At 32.9% G+C, this 18,161-nt stretch overlaps 2 protein-coding genes across 2 annotated transcripts; both read right to left on the reverse strand.

Moving 5' to 3' along the window:
* Positions 1-2,341: 2,341 nt before the first annotated feature.
* On the reverse strand, positions 2,342-5,260 carry krp1 (p27KIP1-related-protein 1). The gene is given in 3 exon segments (NM_001247051.2): positions 2,342-2,613; positions 2,712-2,915; positions 4,724-5,260. Coding segments are annotated over 3 exon segments (633 nt in total). The 5' UTR covers positions 5,083-5,260; the 3' UTR covers positions 2,342-2,543.
* Positions 5,261-11,136: 5,876 nt separating this feature from the next.
* LOC101262151 (E3 ubiquitin-protein ligase PRT1) lies at positions 11,137-17,902 on the reverse strand. Its single transcript, XM_004247801.5, has 7 exons — positions 17,767-17,902; positions 17,607-17,635; positions 17,351-17,530; positions 15,396-15,740; positions 15,116-15,310; positions 13,480-13,592; positions 11,137-11,788 (listed from the first exon to the last, which is right to left on the reverse strand). The coding sequence occupies exons 1-7, from the start codon at positions 17,841-17,843 to the stop codon at positions 11,399-11,401; spliced, it is 1,329 nt and encodes a 442-aa protein (XP_004247849.1). The 5' UTR covers positions 17,844-17,902; the 3' UTR covers positions 11,137-11,398.
* Between the last annotated feature and the right edge of the window lie 259 nt (positions 17,903-18,161).

Genomic DNA, 18,161 nt, shown 5'->3' on the forward strand with positions numbered 1-18,161 from the left:
TCACCAAGTTAATTAATCAAACCCCACTTATGTCTAATGTGTGAATGCTAATAAGAGATTATTGGGAATTGGAAATTGGGAATTGATTTTCCTAAAAGTCTATGTAATAAATACACTCTTCATAAATTTATTTTACTTGTCATATTATTTTTTTCACGCCCCTTAAAAAATAGAAAAAATTCTTTCTCGCCAGAATTTGATCAAAATAGCATTTTGCTATATTATTTTACCTTTTTAAATATTTTAATATTTTAATTTCAATACTTTTTAACTAAAGATGAAAAAAATCAATTTATTTTAAAATTTAGAAAATACTATAGATTTTTTAATTTTATGGCCAATTGACCCTTTAGTATTATCCTAAAAATACTCTTTTATTTTAAAATAGTCGTTATATTTCACTTTTCGAGAACCAGTTTGATTCATCTACAAAGATTATCATTTTCAAGATGATGAAATGCTTTTCCTATCAATTTTTAACTTTAACAAAATTAAGAGTAAAGAAGAAAATGAAAGAAAAGAGAAAAAGAAAGTATAAAAAAAAGAAACTATTTTTGTTGAAAGTTTTTCTTTTTTCTTCTTTTTGGATTTTTTTGCATGGTAAACAAGCAAGTGGAAGTAAAAGCCATTTGAAGACTTTGTCGTAAAAAGATTCTTTTTTTTTTTCAAAAAAAAAAAGAATAAAAATTTGAAAAAAAAAAAGAAAAAAGCTCAAAAAGAAAGAAAAATTGAAGAATATTTTAATATTTTCAAACATTGATGATTACATTAAGATATATTATCTATTAAGGATGAACATGGTACGACAAATATTAAAGATTATGCTAAAATCAAATGTTTTGATATTAATATATTTTATTATAATATTTGATATGATTCTTTTTATATTAAAAAATTGTATTAGGTAATATATTCCATATTTATAAAAAGAATATTATATTGAAGTATATACAATTCATATATATTATTTTTATACTACTAATTATGTTTAAACATTGAGAATTTGACTATGTATTATTAAAATTTCATTTTATTGTGTAATATAGATTAATGAAGGGAATTATTCATACTTTTTGTGGAATGTCTATACATTTTTAATGTACTAGGATAATATAATTCAGATCTATCTTAAAAAGTTAAATTCATAATTCTCTATTATATGATTTTTGCATATATAACAAACTATAATTATCAATTTACTGAATTATAAAATATCAAAATCGAACTTACAATATATACTGAATCATACTAAATTAATTTGATAATGTAATAATATTAGTGAAATTTTTAATATCCCAACATGTCCACCCCTACTATTCACTCCACATATACCCCTTTATAGAGTATAATCTTTCCCTCGATTCAAAATCAACACAAAATATTTCATATATCGAACTATCTCTTAATAGAAAATACACACATGAAAATGGATAAGTTGGAGTAGTTGTGTTAAAATAATAAAATGCCAACAATGAACATATCAAATTGGGACAATAAATCAAAACTTAAACATATTAACAAACTAATTTTAGTCTTAAACCACTTTCACAATCTAACACCCACTTCTTGGATCAAGTACCAAACTATCAATATTTTTCGCTTATCTATCGAACACAAGAAAATATAGTCATCAAGAAAATCTAAAAAAATATTCATTTTCCCTCGTATCGAACACATCCTACACAACAAAATTTAGAGATCTTTACCTAATCGATATACATAGATTATACATCTATCGACTTATTTTTAATTTAAGCAGTTGAATGAACGACTATTTAAGTTCCATTTTCACTACATTCCTCCTCCTTCTTTCAACATTTTCAAATCTAAACAAAAATTTACAAACAAATAAGTACAAAAAAGAACTCATGATGATGGTTTTTTTCTTCTTCTTTTTTTTTTTTGAGAATCTTTTCAAATACATGCCCACTAACCAAAGCAACCCCACAACAATACAAATTTTCACAAGCAGCTAAAAAATATGTCTCATCTCAACAGTGAAAAGACAGCAACAACTTGTGGTTGATGAACAGACTTGTATGTCTCACATGTTTATAGGAATATGACAAAATCCAACCATACATTCATCAAATCAGAAATAATAGGGAAAAAGAAACACTTTTTGAGGGTCAATTTATTCTAAAACCAAGTTTTCCATCAGTACAATTTATCAACATAACAACAAAGATTAGCAGATCACCTTACTACCCCCTTTTGTACCACCACCACCACCACTACTACTACTAACACAACAACCCTTGCTTCTTTTTTCCCTTTTCAGCATGATCTGTTAGAGTCAATGGTATCTGTTGTTTTAATGTCACAAAGCAACTGTTATGTTACACAGATCATATTAGTCTAACCTTCTAAAAGACTTTACAAGTCAGAGAGTGAGGGGAAATAGAGGTTTCACCACTCACAACACCAGTTGTAAAACTAAAACTTACATGCTATGGTTTCCTATCTTTGTCTAAAGTCTAGAGATGAAACGAGGCCGACGGAATGTTGTAATTTGTAACCTCCCCTCTCCTTTATGTCCATGTCTAATGGTTTACTTTCACCCATTCGTAACGTCCGGGAAGGGGCTTCTCGTTCACTGGATCAAAGTTGTACCTGCAAATGGTTCCACAAAACAAGGTCATGATTAAAGATATGATGACAGTTGGGCGGGGGAGATAGAAATAACATGTATACAATGTGTAAATACGTACTTCTCGATGAATTTTCTCTGCTGCTCCTTTTCTGCACGGGTAAAAAACTCTTCCATTTCAAGATCTGTTGGGATAGTTGGTTGAATCGAGTTTGGTACTCTGCCGTTGGCCTCATTTGCATTAGTACGCCTAGTACTGGAACCAGGGGTCTGAATGTTGTCTGAATCCCTTATCAAACTGCAAGGTGTGCTCTCCCTGGTGGTCCTGTAAGAAAGAGCAAAGGGAAACTCTATAGTGCTATTCGAAAGTTTTACGTTTCAAGATCTTAATCAGTAGTAAGGTAAATTCAGAATCGCCTAGGCTATACATATAACTCATGACAACAAAAATATTCAGAGATAACTGAATAAAGGCAAATCATTTAGTGGCTGTCAAAAAGCTTTCTTGCCCTTATTGTCTTATCCATCTATAACTTCAATCATAGAGGGACCCCGCGTTCATTTTTAAAGGTAAATGGCTCTCAACAATCATTGCAACTTTGCAAATTTAAGGCAGAAAGGTACCAATATGCATGCATCATGTAGTTCCAGACAAAACAACTTTTTTCACCATGAAAGTCTCAACGATCATAAATGTACTATAGAACGGCAAATCTGGGAGGGTCTATCGAAAACAGTCTCTCTCTCTCTACCCCTCAAGAAAGGTGTGTGGTCTGCATTCACCCCACCCCACTAAGTATGGTGTTGGAAAGGCAAATCTAAAGAGGTAGTACAACCATTTTTACAGTTCTTTTGTTAAATTAGGCAGAATCATCAAAGTTCATCCAATTAGCTTTACTTCATCCACCATATCAAACACAAAAAAAATGTTACAGCAATAGAACTAAATTAGGATATGGTGTTAGGTGAGTATGGTGCCAAAGTGTGGAAGCTAAAAAAGGCATCGAGAACTCGAAAGTGCACTAACTATTGAAACTGACCAACTAAACAATAGAGTACCAATCTATTAGTACAAGAAATACTTCATACAACTATCATACTTCTACCACATGGTCCAACCAGATACCAAAGGCGCATATCTAAGACAAATACAACAACATTCACTTCTTAAAACAACATTCAGCAATACATTAGAACCATATGACCACATCAACGAACCGATCTTGAGAAAACAGCCATAAAGTTCTTATTCCACCATCTAACAGCGATTCGATAACCAAATGCAGAGCCATAAAGCACCCCTCTTAAAAGGGATAAACCAGTATAGCAGACTCTGCTAGTTAAAGCTTTTCTTTTTTTAGTTGATTGAGTTGGGGGGACCTTAATAAGGGATAACCTATACTTTGTCAATAAAAATTAACTATTCAATATCATGAATCTACTTTTCATATATATGCACCAAATTTCTGTACTCCCAAAAAAAGGAACTTTAAACAGAAGGAATTAGGAATAAAAAGGTGTGTGGAAAAGTGACCTCTACAAGAAAAGCAGGCACCAAATCCAAGAATGAAAGAACCAAACCTTAAACTTGAACTAATATCAAGAACACAAATTTCCATTTGTCTGCATTTTCTTCTTTCAATCAAAATCAACACAAAAAGGATAACCAGAAACCAAGAAAATCCATACACAAATGATTAATCAACAAACACCACCTTTATCCTAAAGAACCAAACCTTAAACTTGAACTAATATCAAGACCACAAATTTCCATTTGTCTGCAAGAGAAAAAACTTGAAAACCAGCCAGATAAAAAAATTTCCATTCTAAACAAGAAAGACAAAGCTTTCAAATCAAGAAAAAGCTGGACTTTTCATAACCCAAACACCAAAAATCATACCAGAAACTTACATTTCTGAACAATCTATAAACAAGATATACTAAAAGAGCTAAACTTTATATATTCTCTTCAATACATAATAAAAATCAGTCATGACAAGCAAAAACACAGAACAGAAACAGCAAAAGGGAGGGGATTTTTTCTAACTCAAAGCAAAAGCTCTAATCTTTCACAGAGTATGATAAACATGCAAACTAACAAAAGATTTTCTGATAAAACCAGAAAAAACTCACCTTTTTCTACCTTCAAATTCCAGCAAGTTTTCTCCAAATGAATCTTCAGGACCCAAGCAGCTCTTCTCCTTCTCCTTCTGATTTTCCATTTCCTTAACACCCTTTCCCTCTTCAGAATTCACACAAACATTAGGGATTTGTTGATTAGGGTTAGGGTTTACCAAATTGGGATTTTTGGGAACACCATTCTTCTGTCTTCTCCCTTCAAGAACCGTAAAGGGTTTGACCAGCCTCCTACTCCTAAGCTCTAGATACGACCCACCATCACCGCCGTTAAGAGCTAAAGCTTTAGCCCTTGTAAGAACACCAAGAGGTGATACATCCTCTGTTTTTCTTGTCTTCCTTATGTACTTCCCCATTTGTCAGAAACTCACAAACAATCAAATCTTTCACTTCTTTTTCTATTTTCTTATAGTTAAGCTCCTCCCATGGAGATTCTTGCAGAGAAAAAAAAAAGAAAAAACCCCAAAACAGAAAATTCAACAGAGAATGAGAGAGAGAGAAAGAGAGAGGAATCAGTTGTTGGTTAGAGAAAAGGGTATGCAGTTGTTGGTTAGAATGAGGGAAAAAATTGGGGAAGAGATGAATATATAGTAGTGACCTTTTTAGAACAGAGGAAGAAGGGGAAAAAACAGGGGAGGGTGGGGACTTTTATGTGTACTTTTCCCCCCTTTAATTATCTCATGACATATTCAATTTATCACCTTCGATTATTTTATATTGTGTAGGTCTTACCCAATGCTTTTGTATATTAATATTAAAGTTAGATTATTTTGGATTATCGTTACATGAGGTTTTTGTGTATGTAGATATTCGTTTTAGAGCTCAGCTATTTTAAATTTATCTCGTGTAAGATTTTATTTAGAAAGAAATACTTTTAATTAAAGATTCTTTTAATATTTAGAGTTTAAATTCAAGATCTCTATTAGTGTAGGAGTAGCTTTATTCACTCGCAACATTCTTAAAAGATTTTTCTTTGTGATTTTATTTATTAATTATTAAATATTTGATATTTATACTGACATTAAAGATTTAAACATAAAATTTTATATTACTCATATTAACATTTTATATTTTATAGTAATTAAATTATGTATTTATAATATAATGATTATTTCTTGTTATTTTTAAGAGATTTTTAATTATATAAATTCTCAAAGTGATTTTTGATAAAAATAAAAAAGTGATTTGTTTTCTCGTATCAGATTTATTACACATTTATTTTTTACCGATTTGTTAGGTGTAATTTTATTAAAATGTTGAAAATTGAAATAAGTTCGTCAAAAGAGACTTTAATATTTAATATTTAATAATTTTGAAATTTTTGTATCAAAAGTTCTTTTTTTCCTCATCGGAGTTACTTTCACATTTATTTTCTACCGAACTGATAAACTAAATTAAATTAGTGCAGTGAATTTTGTCAAACGTTGAACTTAATATAATCACGTCAAGAAAAAATTTAATCTTAACTGTTTCGTATTATCTAATATTAATCTTTTACAAGCGTTCAACGAAAACATTAATTTCAACTGTTTGATATTATTTAATATGAATTTTATATAAACGCGTTGATAGAAAAATCTTAGTTGTTCTATGTTATTTTAACTATAAATTTTATTCAATTTTCAAGATATTTCGATACCTTTTTTACGAACAATAATTACTTTAATAAAATTTTATAAGAATTAGTAGACGTTTGGTCATGCGATATAATATTTTTGAATAACTCGTGAGACGATATGAGTTGTAGCCGACATTTAAAGACTCGCAAAACAGTGCAGCATTGGATTCCTTCATTCATTGGCCACGTGGAAATGCATTTTCTATTATTTTTATTTTTTAAACATTTTATATTTCCACACGCAACTAGGCGGTGTATCCACGCGCCAATAATATGCATTTCACACCCTCAAACTTCTTTATATTTTCTTTTCACCCCTCTCCTCTCTTTCTATTTGTTCGATAATTGCATCGAAGTTCAAATTTTTATTATCGCCATTAAAATCTCTTTCGAAGAAAAGTGATCCTTATCAAAAAATATTTCATATTTATCAAAATTCGATATCAGAACCTCTAATTAAGAGAGAACACTCCTATTCACGATGTTATGATAAGCTAAAAAGAAAATTAATAAGTTGGTGTTAAAATCCGACTAATCCGACTACCCTTTAATATTATAGCTAGTTTCATTTTGTATTCTAGTATTCAAATGCTCTTTTTCGTGGCGATAATATCAAAATATCGACTTGATGTGTTAGGTCAAATCGAGAGTACGTTATCGATGGGTTTTTTTTTACTAGAAATAAAACTCTAATTATAAAAAAAATTCAAATAAAATAATAGTTTGAACTAATTTTTTCATAATTTTGTAAGAAGGTTAATTTTGAAGTTGGAGGAAAAGATTGACTACAATGTATAATAAAAATAATAATATATACTGTGTATATTACATATGTGTATATATATGTCATATGTGTACATATAAATCCTACTGTCTATATATACTCCCTAAGAAAACTTTTATTTCGACGTTCGTTTTTTAAAAATCAAATTAACTAATTTTCAAAGGTGAAATTAGATATTTTAGATTAAAAAAATTAGACATTAAAAAATTATACGAAAAATATTATAAATTATAATTTTTTGCATATTAATATGGTGAAAGAAAACACTGTCAAATGTTAATCAAACTACTTATTATTTGACTCTAAAAAAAAAATTTATGACAATTAAAAGTGAACGAACGTAGTATATAATATAAATAAATTATGTACAAATAAATATAATGACAAGTAGGAAATATTTGCATATGTGTCACTCACTATTAAGTCATTAAATAGAAATGTCCAAACTTTTGAAGAAACAAAGAGTATGAAAGAAGGCTATAAATGGCTTTGATTTTTTATCAACTAAAGCAGAAATGGTCCCTTGTTATATATATATATCATGCTTGCTTCACAAGTCATTCTTCATATAAAATATATATATATATATATATATATACACACTTCAGTTTATCTCGTTATAAATAATGTTCAACTGACTATTTTTAAACGACAATCTTATTTGGTTTACTGCATCGATTGTATTGGTTGATTCAACCATTGATTTGAGGGTCATCTGATTCAAGGAATTATGTATTATTTCGATATGAGTTTTAGATTAAATTTGATTATTTCGTTTTTAGTTAGAAATATTAGTTAAAATCAGTATTATTTTATTTCAAAAGTTTTGTGTAACTTATTTCAAGTGATATAACGTGAATTGATTTTGCTAGAGACTGATTCATCATATGCTTAAACTAATGCAAAACAAAGTAATTATATTTGTTAATTTGGAATGTTGGAGTAAAAGGAGATAAGCACTATATTTTTTTAAATTAAGTTGGACAATTGAAATAATAATGTAGGAGGCAAAAATAGCGCTTTACAAATAGACGAATTAGATTGTGATACGTGGTTGAATCAGAATTAAAGACGTTAATTCTTTTTGTTTCAACAAGATAATCATCCTTGAATTTGACGCTAACCTAGCTACTCCCAATCAGGCTTGATGCCAACGTTAGAACTCATATACGTATTATAAAAGACTGACTACAATAATTAAGCTTTGTTTTTACAAATTCTATTATTAATTAAAATAACAGTTTATCTAAAAAATAATAACAAACAACAAATTTAGTATAATCTTAAAAAAGAATTTTCCCTTCAATAGTTAATTTTAGTTGAAAGTTGGTGAAACAACCAAAATATATTTTGTGTTTCCTTAACAAATCAACAAGCATAATGTTTGGCTGTCAACTTCAAATTAGTATTCTTGATTGTTTTTATGTAACTTAGCTATTATTATACTTCCGTTTCAATTTATATAGTTTTAATTGATACTGGATTTTAAAAAGTATTTATGATATAAACTTTAAATGTATATATGTATCAAAGTATTTTTTATTTTTTTTTATCGCCTTAAACATATCATATAAAGAGTTTAATACTTATAAAAAAGGCAGTACAAGTACGATCACCATGCATATCCCGCATGAAAGCGAGATATGTTTAAACTACCAACTAAACATCTATTCTACTCTAAGTCCTCAAAATCATCATATCTAAGAACATGTTCTCAGCATGTTCAAGATGTGTCATGACCTCTTAAATCACCTCGCCTCAATACTTTGGGCGGCCTCTACCTCTCTTTAACACCCGTCATTGTAAACCTCTCACACTTCCTTACTAGGGCATCTACTCTTCTCCTCTTTACATGCTCAAACCTCCTTATTCTTGCTTTCCTAATCTTGTCCACAACAGAGGTCACTCCACCTTGTTCCCGCTAATATCTTTGTTCTTATCTCTCCTTATATATACTGATACATTCACCTCAACATCCTTATTTCCTCTACTTTCATCTTATGATCAACGTGAGACTTTTTGACTAAATAACGCTCCAACTCATACAACATAATCGGTCTAACCACCCATGAACCTCCTCAAAATTGATTCTTCAAATCAAACTAATCTAATTTGCCGATACATTTTTTAAAATCAAAATATCAACCGACTTATTATCAATTTCATTATTCAAACCAAAATGCCTAATTAACTTAGCTTGTTATTGTCTAAATATGCATACACGTATACAGTCTTTTTGGGAAACAATTTTGTGAGGTTCCCAACTTTTAAATTCTCTATAATTTTCCTTAATTTTTGTTAATCAAGTAATTAGAAAAAGAACATTCTTAAATCCTCATCAAACATAAATAAATAAAACTAATTAACATTATAACTCTCAGTTTAAATCAAGATAAGATGAAATCCATCCATATTATTCAATAATTAGAACTACCATCAAAGAACGTATTGCAGTAAAAGTGGTCGTTTCTTCATAATCACAAGTCTCAAATTCGAGCCTTAAATATGAAAAACAAAATTGATAAGAAGTATTCAATCTGAATGAATCCCTACACGGTGCAAATTAAAACAATCCGACTCCAATGCAGATAACGAACACCGAAAAAAAAAAAAACTAAATAGGAAATCTATTTAATTAATTAGAGGTCAAAAATTTGCCGCGAATATATAAAAGGAATATTCGCCATTTCAAAGAATTCCCGCTAAACTACGAGACAAAAGCTTTTTATCCCACGCGCCGGTGGCCGTGTTCGCGTTTATTACACGCACCAGTGGTGTCAATTCAATATTTTTTAACACGCGCCAATAATGGGAGAATCTCGTGCTTTGTGCCTTAACCTAAAATATTAGTGAAATTCGTTTTGAATCCCTCTAAAATTTGCACTACTCAATTTACACACCCTACATTTTCAAAAATTAGTACTTTCAGTCGCTTTATTACGGAAAAAGATCAAAATTACCCCTCTATTAATACGAAATATCGTAATATTTACTCATTGTTCTACTTTGAATATGTTGATATTCGTATTGCTAGCAAATTATCTTGTGTTTGCCTTGATTTTTGTGGAACGATAGTGTTGACGTATTGAGGAGTTATACCCAATATAACAGTAAAAATAGTAAGTAAAAGTAGTAAAGATAACTCAAATAGAACAATTATAGTAGTGACAAAATTAATAGTAAGATACCAACAACATACTCTGTATAATTTTATAAGTGAAGTCTGAATACCTCTACCAATACTTTATCTAGTGTCACGTCCTCAACAAGCTGAAAAACCGCTTCATGTCTAGCTTGATCTCAATTGTATCTAAGAGTAAAATTAAATTCAAATAATATTTGTGGTGGTGGTGGTGGGTTTTGGGGGTTGGGGTTGGGGGGGGTAATTTTTGAATGCCCTACCTTTGCAGACACAATATAGTAAAGTGTGTGGCACTAAACACAAAGTATGAGTGATTGATTACCAGATTAATTATGTGTCACAAGTAATTAAGGGCCGTACTACCACTCGTGTGATAAAGCTAATTGGTTTTGGTAATATTTATGTAATTAGGACAATTATTAACTCCTTTAACTAATTTCAAGGATTAGCTTTTTGTCTCCCTACCCTTTTTCTTTTACTACTAGTGATTAGTAGTAGTAACCTTAATCCTAATGATTAGGCTAACACCTTTTAATAAAGTAATTCGAAAGACTCAAATTTGAAATATTTGATTTAGAATGAAAAAAATACTTCTCACTTTTGATCATGGTACGATTTGATTCTTGGGAATATGATACAAGAACATTCTGATCGACTCAATTGGCTCTCGATGTGTTCTTACCTTGTAAACAACAAATTAGAGGTTTCCGGTTAACAAAGCAGGGCTAGATAGATAACACTGAGGATTCATATAGCCGACCCCAAACAACAGAGGCATAGCTGTTGTAACTAAGGTTGCATACAGATGCCATGTCTAGAACACAAGAAACTCAAACAGCAGTAAATCATTTATAAAGAATCAGATCTTCTCTTTCAAATAGATTGCATGAAGCATAACTCTCTTTTCGATTATTATATGAATACAATGTACAAAGGTCCAACCGCGTAGTAACTTTGATACTCGATATAAAGCTGTACAGTATATAACAACAAGAACAATATTCCCTGTGAAATCCCACTAAGAGTAGGACCAGAGAAGCCATTCACATATGGGTCGTTAGGGCCTTCATTCCTAATTCACAGAGGTCTGATTGAGATAGTGACCACAACTGTCAAAGTAACGTTTACCTAATCTGTGTCTCCAGATTCTCTCCCTCCGTCGTTGTCTCCAGTACCATTTGAGGATATGTTCCCCCCTTGACCGTCTCTTAGATTGTCTCGAGGTGAGTTGGTCTCTGAGGAATCTTCTTCCAGGGGCAGCAGCTCAAGGGGCCTTGGCTCTCCGTATTCAAGTTGGAAATCGGAGTTGTCCCCTTCTAATCGTTCAGGTTGAACCCTCAGTACAACATTTCTCACTTGAAGTGCCTGTATTAACTCAAATTGGTGTTCTGGAGTGTGTTGCTGGTTAAATCTGCCCGGGAGCTTTGACGAGCTTTTATAACATCCTTCACAAAGGTCAAAGCCTATTTTCTCCGTGCAGTCTTTGCATTTGAATCGCTCCCCAACGATAGGACACATCTGCAGAAAAGAACTTCACTTGCTATTTGACTTCCTTCATAGATATACTGTATGACTTTTAGGCTGTCCAATTTCTAAAAAGGGACACACCAGGGGATTACCCTTGTAATTCCTATAGTACTTGGTGTGGTTTTCAACTGGAAACTTCCAACTCAAACCATATAACTGAAACTACGGTTTTTTCTACTATTGAAGAGACTAATATCAAGGTGGTTTAATGTAGGCTAGTCATCATTTTAATAGTGATGAACTTGCACTAACTTCTTGAAAAGTTCACATCTTTAACTCGATACATTCTTGGTTTTCAGTTATTTCTTATCATTAGTTTTAGACAAGTTCAGATTTCAATCCAAGAAGAATTAATTTCCTGCAACTACAGCATATGTCGTGACACATCACTTTCATTAAAAAAAACCTACACAAAAAGCATGTTATGTAGAGCAAGAAACTTCATATTCTCATTTTATTTTTGACACACTTAACATTCCTATCTTTCAAATCCTGTCAAAGAATACCCACAACCAAGTCATTTGTTTTGATTGAATGAAAGATGATGAGCAAAGCAAGAGCAAAAGTGGGGAATACATCTTCTTTCTTTGTTTTATTCAACAACAGAAGGCAATAGTGGCTGAAGATGGTCTAAACAAGAATGGAATCCGACTTTTACAAGATTCCTAAATGATTGAGACACGGGGAGGATAACTGAGTTTAAGGGTACTAAGGGAAATGGGGATGTTATGGTTTGACTGGGAAAGAATCAAGAAACTTTTAAGCTGAAAGAGGCTTACAAGATTTTGAGATAAGTTAATAATCAAGTGGGCTGTTGGCCATGGAAATGATGATGAAAGTGAAGATCCATTGAAAGTCGCTTGCTTCTCTTGGCTTGTGGCCGAAGAAGCACCGCTGACACAGGATAAGTTGAGAAGGATTTAACTTATGCTCTGGATGTTATTTATGAAGGGGCAGAGACAGCTAATCGTCTCTTTTTATGCTGCAAATGCACAGATAAGAACTGGAAAATATTCATTAACCTGAGGGGAATCAAGTGGGTGATGCCAAGAAACCCGACAGAGGTACTAGACAGTTGGGGCAGAGAAGGGTCTTTGTCCAAACAAAGGGAGAGATGGAGAGAGAAATCAGAGGTGTTTACTGCGCAACATTCAGAAGCAGAAGATGAATTGCTTAGCTCTTTACTATTTTTTGTGTAAACAGAAATGTTAAGTACAAACTGAAGATATCTTTGATGTCCTAGACAATATGTAAGAAGAAACAAAGAAAGCTATTTTGTAATTGTACGACTTAGGGGACTATACAGTTGGTATAGTATACTTGTTAATATACAGAATGTTACCATTATCAAATTAGTATTAATCTTCCAATGCAGTTAAAATGCTGAAAATAATCATTACTACTGTAGAAAATTGATGCCTCTTGTGAAACAACCATTCAGTAACTACAAGAAACAATGTGCTCTAATGTATTGGCCTCTCAATTTTATAGTATCTGAAACAAGTTCAAGTGAGCACCAGAGAAAACTATTAACTTTTAAGGTTTAAGCTGCAAAATCAACTAAATAGTCAGTAACAATCCAGCAGCCTCTTGTAGGCCCTACGAACTTGTTCCTGTAAAGAGATAGAAGTACACACAACTAGGACAACTGGGAGAAAAATGAGAAGAGCAATCAATCTTACCCCACAATAATCACAACCAACTCCAAAATGAACCTGTGGTCCTCCACCCGTTAACCATGATGAAAGATCAAATCCAGGCACTGATTTGCAGCCAGCAGCTTCGTCCCGATTTCCTGTCATACCAGATAGGATCTTGTGATAGAAGCCCAATAAGAGCTGAATCAAGGCAATATGACAAACAGTTCTAATTCCGAAGGATACTGCCAAATGCTTCATTACACTGCTTTAGCATCCGATGCTTGCTAAATTGGTTTATAAAATAAGTGTGCACTAACATATCTCCCCCATCCCACCCCTCACAAGAAAAGATGAGTATTATTTAACTATTAACCATTGAGAGCAGGAGGTTCTAGAACTGGTGGTGCATGTACCTAGAACGACCAACTAGAGAAGGATTTCTCTTTTCCATACTCCATCATGGAATTCCTTTGCTACACTAATAACAATAAAATCTTTGACTAGGTGAGTCACCATTATGACATAAAGCGCAGCCCTGTGCACAAAGCATCATGTGTTAGCAGGGTCTGGGGAAGGGCCACACCTCGACGGGTGTGCACTCAATATTCTTTAAATCCTCTTTCAAACTTCCGCCTTTATCTGCTCTGACCCCTTATTCTTTCTTTCCGATATTTCAAGCATACAACAGAAAATGCTGAATGCATGGGACATGCTCTCAAGTTAAATGATTGTTAATGACAATAATCCAAGGGAAACTTGGTGTTTATATAACTTGTAATTCCTACATTCTGATCTCTTTAGTTGGCTGGAATGTATTCACTACGAGAAAGGAACAATTAAGGGAACAACTAAAATCTCGTTAATGATGAAATCTTAACGGACGAAAATTCCCAACTGTACATCTCTATTTTAAAATGAAAAATGATCAGAGGAGAATACCTTATCAGATATACTCAAATCTCAAACTAGTTGGTATAGGCAATATGAATCCTCTATATTTTCTGCTCTACATAGACCTATTTCATCCAATATTGCTAAACAATTTGCCTTACAAGATTTAGGGGCTCTCTAAAATTAGAGGCTTTCCAATTCTCACTTAAGCGTACCAACAACAATTAAATTTTACTTCATAAAAAGAAAAAAGGCCTAAGTTAATCCAAATATACAGTCTATGGATTCTTACAACAACATCTTACCGAGTGATTCTCAAAGAGAGGTCAGGGGAGGGTAGTGTGTAAGCCTTACCCCTACCTTGAGAAGGTAGAGATGTTGTTTTGATAGACCCTCGGCTCAACTCTCAAGTAAATCATATAAAAAATCCAGTGCAAAAAGAAGATAACAAATTGACACCACTTAGTCCAGTATAGTGAATTAGCATTAGCTACTTAAAGAAGTCAAATGCCTCAAGGTGGCCATCCTGAAAGATCTGGAATGAACTGAATCAAATCCGCACTTGTAAATAATGCCGAGTTACAAAAATGCACAAGAGATTGTAGCCACTAAATTTTAAATATCATTGGAACTTGAGATGGATTGTATGTGGATTGTGTATTTACATAAAAGATGAGCATAAAATTGTGCATGTGTCAAATCAATATCATATTACGATATTTAAGAAAAAATGGTGTAGAGACACTATTGGTATGGTTTATATATGGAGAAGGAAGTATCAACATACGTTTTGATGGAATCTGACAATCAGATCTTTCCACTGATGCCCTTATCCTTTCGCCATACAACTTCGGGAATTGCTCCTCCAGGTAGTGCTCAAGAATCAAACAAACGTTGGGGAATCCATTTGGATGCTCCAGTTGGCAAACTGGACATCTACAAAGCTTGTCGCTAGGATTGATCACACAATTTTCACAATAAACTACAAAAGGAAAAGCAGCATAATAAGAGAAGGAAAATGGAAACTTAAAGCCATCAACATAATAGTTGGAGGAAGTTGAACTGACCATGGCCACAATTAAGAACAACAGGTTTGCATAACAATAGCTCGCAGATACCACAAAGCAAATCTGTCATAAGCACCTGCTTTTCACTTGCACTGGTATGTTCATCTGCAAAGTTAAGATTCTTTGATATTGCGTCCTTACTGATTTCGGAACTCGATGTTGCAGGAACAACTGTATCTAATGAAACATCTACGGAGGAATGATCTCCTTCTCCCACTGAACCACATTTCTGCAACGAGACAGAATGAGGTGAAGCAGTGTCCGGAACATGATCTGTCTTGCAGCCGGATTCTGATAAATCATCATCAAACTCAGGTGAGCAAGATCCTACTTCTTTCTCCTCCTCTGCAATAAGGAAAAAGAAAGACATCAGTAAACTTTAGAGTTAGAATCTTAAACACTTCCAGGGATAAGAAAAGATCACCAGATAATCATACTACATCCAAAAGCACAATTCCTAGTACAATAGTCAAGCATCAAGCTCTCAGGTTGAGAGTGGACGTCTACTCATTGACTTCTTAGGGAAAAAACTAGTATGCACAGAATTTACATAATAAAATATAGAAAAAGGTGTCTGACCCTGCACTAGTAACTTTGACAGTCAAATGGGAGAGAGAGAACTTTGCCAAATGTAGAAATGTTGAAAAACAATATTAGATTATTTTCATCCTCATAAGTGTCCAACAATGAATCAATTAAGGACTTGATAGTAAATACATGTATGTTGCTTCTACCATATACAACAACAACAACAACCCCAGCATAATCGCATCCCACAAGTGAGGTTGGGGAGCGTACTGCGTACGCAGACCTTACCCATACTTTGTAATGGTAGGGAGGTTGCTTTCGATAAACCATCTGCTCAAATAGAGATGAAAAAGAAGCAGTAATCACAGACAGTAACAACATCAAATGTACTAAGATAAATGAAGTGAAAGAAACAAACAGATAATAATAAAGATCTAAGGATAAGCAACTTAAAAAATAATACTAATACTCCTAATACGCTCAGCAATCTAACTCTCTAACCTAATACATGACATCCACATCCTCCTATCAAAGGTTATGTCCTCAGTAAGCTAAAGTTGTGTCAAGTTCTGCCTAATCACCCCCCCCCAACACACACACAAATACTTCTTTAGTCTACCTCTGCCTCTCCTCAGGCACCTCTCACACCTCCTCATTAGGATATTATATGCATCTCCTCTACACATGCCTGAACCATTTCAGTCTTTCTTCCCGCATCTTATCCACCACGGTGGCCACTCCCACCTTGTTCTCAATATCTTCATTCCTACTTTTGTCTCTCCTAATATGTTCACACATCCTTTTCAACATACTCATTTCTTCTACTTCTATATTTTGGATGGGCATTCGTGGCTGACCAACTCTTTACCCCATAGAACATAATCGGTCTAACCACCACACTATAGAACTTACTTTTCAATCTTGGTAGCACATTCTTATCACACAAAATACTGGAACCGAGCCTCCATTTCATTCATCCCACTTCAATACGACGTGTCTCATCATCATAATACCTCCATTTCCTTGGATTACTACCCAAAGTACTTGAAACTTCCTCTCTTAGGGGCTACTACCATGTACAATGTCAACAATTATACCAAATGAACCCAAATTCTGATTCTACCCCCTCATGTAAACAAAGCTCAAACCTTTCTACAATCCTAAAACAACAAATGTATTAATTTTACGAGTTCAAAAAAGCCAAAGATGATTAACTCACAACCATTGGGGAATTCTTCAAAGAAACAAGAAGATAATTCACTATGATTAAGTTTCTTTAATATTTCACACATCGCACAGATTTAATACTAGTGTAAACAAAGCTCAAAACTTTCAAATATCATAAAACAGTGAATGTACTAATCTTATGAGCTCAACAAAAACCAAAACATGATCAACTCATAATCGGTATTCAGCAGAGACTTCACCTGCTACTTGTTTTACCCTTCTTGCACTAGCTAAAGGGTACAACTTCAGAAGCAAAGAGTGCATCAATCCACAAAGACTAGGAAAATGATGATATGGGTGTCGACAAATGGGACAGTTTGATTCCCTCCAAGTATTCATAGCTTTGAATATACACCAGAAACAAGCAATGTGGCCACACCCTACAACCAAGAAAATCAATCAATCTCACAGAAACCATTAAAATCAAAGTAACAAATCAATTCATCATACACTTACCTAGCACAACTGGTTTATACAAAAGTTCCCTACAAACAAACAAACAAACAAACAAAATCAACACACAAAACAAATCAATCTACATACATCCAAGACAATTCAAGAAATCATTTCAAAGTGATTTTTTTTCAAAAAAAAAATGAAATTTTGATTGGATTACAGGCAAACACAGCACTGAAATTCATCTGGGATTTCCTCAATTTGAGTATCATCATGATCTTCATGGCCATTTTCCATCTTGAAGGATCAAGTTTTATCGAATATGTTCGTCAGAGCTATCTGGAATGTGAAATAAGAGGGGTTTTGATATACAGATGATGAAATGGGCTTTGGGCCCAAAATGAAGTTGGGCTCTTGGCCCATGAGAAATGGACCTTGGGGAGATAATGGGCTTTATCTCAAGATAATTAAGTCTGATAATATTGGAGGATTAAGTTTGAGATAAAATTTATACGATTAACTTTATCTCAAGATAAGTTTGTAATGTCAATAAAATGCAGTATAAATTTTTTTCGGACATAATCTTGAGATATTCCATTTTATCCATCTAATTTG

This window comes from Solanum lycopersicum, chromosome 9, assembly GCF_036512215.1.
Source record: "Solanum lycopersicum chromosome 9, SLM_r2.1".
In the NCBI taxonomy this organism is placed as follows: Eukaryota; Viridiplantae; Streptophyta; class Magnoliopsida; order Solanales; family Solanaceae; genus Solanum; species Solanum lycopersicum.

Coding starts and splice junctions, on each gene's coding strand:
- LOC101262151 (XM_004247801.5), bottom strand. CDS start 17,843: ATGGAAAATGGCCATGAAGATCATGATGATACTCAAATTGAGGAAATC. Junction 17,531..17,606: donor GTATAAACCAGTTGTGCTAG/GTAAGTGTATGA, acceptor TCTTGGTTGTAG/GGTGTGGCCACATTGCTTGT. Junction 13,593..15,115: donor TTGTCAGATTCCATCAAAAC/GTATGTTGATAC, acceptor CTGGTATGACAG/GAAATCGGGACGAAGCTGCT.